Source organism: Seriola lalandi, unplaced genomic scaffold, assembly GCF_002814215.2.
Source record: "Seriola lalandi dorsalis isolate HSWRI2012SDOR001 ecotype SW California unplaced genomic scaffold, Sedor1 jcf7180001977040, whole genome shotgun sequence".
Lineage (NCBI taxonomy): Eukaryota > Metazoa > Chordata > Actinopteri > Carangiformes > Carangidae > Seriola > Seriola lalandi.
Window position 1 is genome coordinate 1 of NW_019447706.1, and position 1,388 is coordinate 1,388.

Below are 1,388 nucleotides of genomic sequence, written 5' to 3' on the forward strand. Positions count from 1 at the left end.
AGTCTTACGTAAACACACTTTTCCTTCACTGTCACTTTGATTTCAGAGTATGAAGGAGGGAGCAGCAGATCTCTGAATCCTCAGATCCCTGGATCCAGCACCAGCTCTGTGGGGAAGAAAATGTTATCACGGAGCACAAACCTCCAGCCGGTGCATGGACGAGTTGACTGGGCCGCCAAATACGGAGGTCACCGGTAGCACAGCAGACCGCTCTGCTCCACCACTGACTCTCACTGAATCAGGAAATACAGACTTGTTGGCTGCTGCCAACAGTGGGCAGCAATATTTCTTACGACTCTGTTGTTACATTTGCCATGATATTAAATATTGTTCAGTGTTGTACAAGTGAGTCATGACTTCTACCATCAGTATTTTTTTTAAATAATAGACTAAATAAATAAATTCATAAGAAAAGAAATAAAGTAGTTTTTGTATCTAAGTAAGTGAACGTGTTATTTCAAAGCAGTAGAAACAAGTCCAGATAAACAGTACGTTCCTATTAAAGTACACAAACAGGTTTAATGAAGGACGCACAATAATCTGCTTTGATGATTTACTCACAATGGAGCAAAGATAACACAGCCCCATACATTTTACAAAAACATAATTTAATTATAACGATCCCTTTTTTTTTCGAACGTCAGAAAAGATACATTTTCCTTTCATCAGTTTTGTTGTCCAAGAACATTTTTCTATAAAATCAGGTTTAAAATAAATTGCTTTTACAGAAGAACATGATACAGAACTACACAGAGGGGAATGTTAGATTATTCATGTACAAAATATTTAAAGACATAATACATTTAAGTATTTTCAAGATGTGTGTGGCCTCTTTATCATCCCAGTTATGATCTTTGCCAGCATCAGTCCACTGAAAAGAGACAATAACATTTATATCAAGATATGGTCAAAAAAGATTCTCAAGTTATTAAAAGCAGAATTCTGCGCTCTTCATGTTGCAGGATATTGTCAATTACCAACTGATTAACAGTTACAGTGAAATTAAAATGTGTAATAGTGTTTTTTTTTTTACCTGGCTAAAGTCATTAAACCAGCTGGCATGAACTTCCACGAGCTAAGGAATCTCAGTCCCATCAGCACAGCCAGAGTTCCTGAGGTGCCTGCATTTCCACAGTGGAGGGAGACAGTTGTTGCCATGTGTTTGTGAAAGCTGCACTTGGACTGTCACAGTTTAACAAACTAAACTTGCTCACCTAGTGAAAGCCAGACATTCTTGGGATTTTGAGATGCCAGATAAGAACCGACTGCAGCCAACAGGCCAAACAGGAGCCCCGCCGCCAGAGAGGTGACGCTGCCTGTGGAGCAAACACAACAAGGTTTTACTTTGAAATGAAGAGTTAAACCAAGTTTGATGGACTGTCTTTTTT

At 38.8% G+C, this 1,388-nt stretch overlaps 1 protein-coding gene across 1 annotated transcript; it reads right to left on the reverse strand.

Annotated features, from left to right (window-relative positions):
* Positions 1-499: 499 nt before the first annotated feature.
* On the reverse strand, positions 500-1,383 carry LOC147820214 (transmembrane protein 14C-like; the record flags this gene model as incomplete). The annotated part of the gene is made up of 3 exons (XM_087174401.1): positions 500-871; positions 1,034-1,121; positions 1,215-1,383. Coding segments are annotated over 3 exons (315 nt in total), but the record flags the coding sequence as incomplete, so codon positions are not given.
* Between the last annotated feature and the right edge of the window lie 5 nt (positions 1,384-1,388).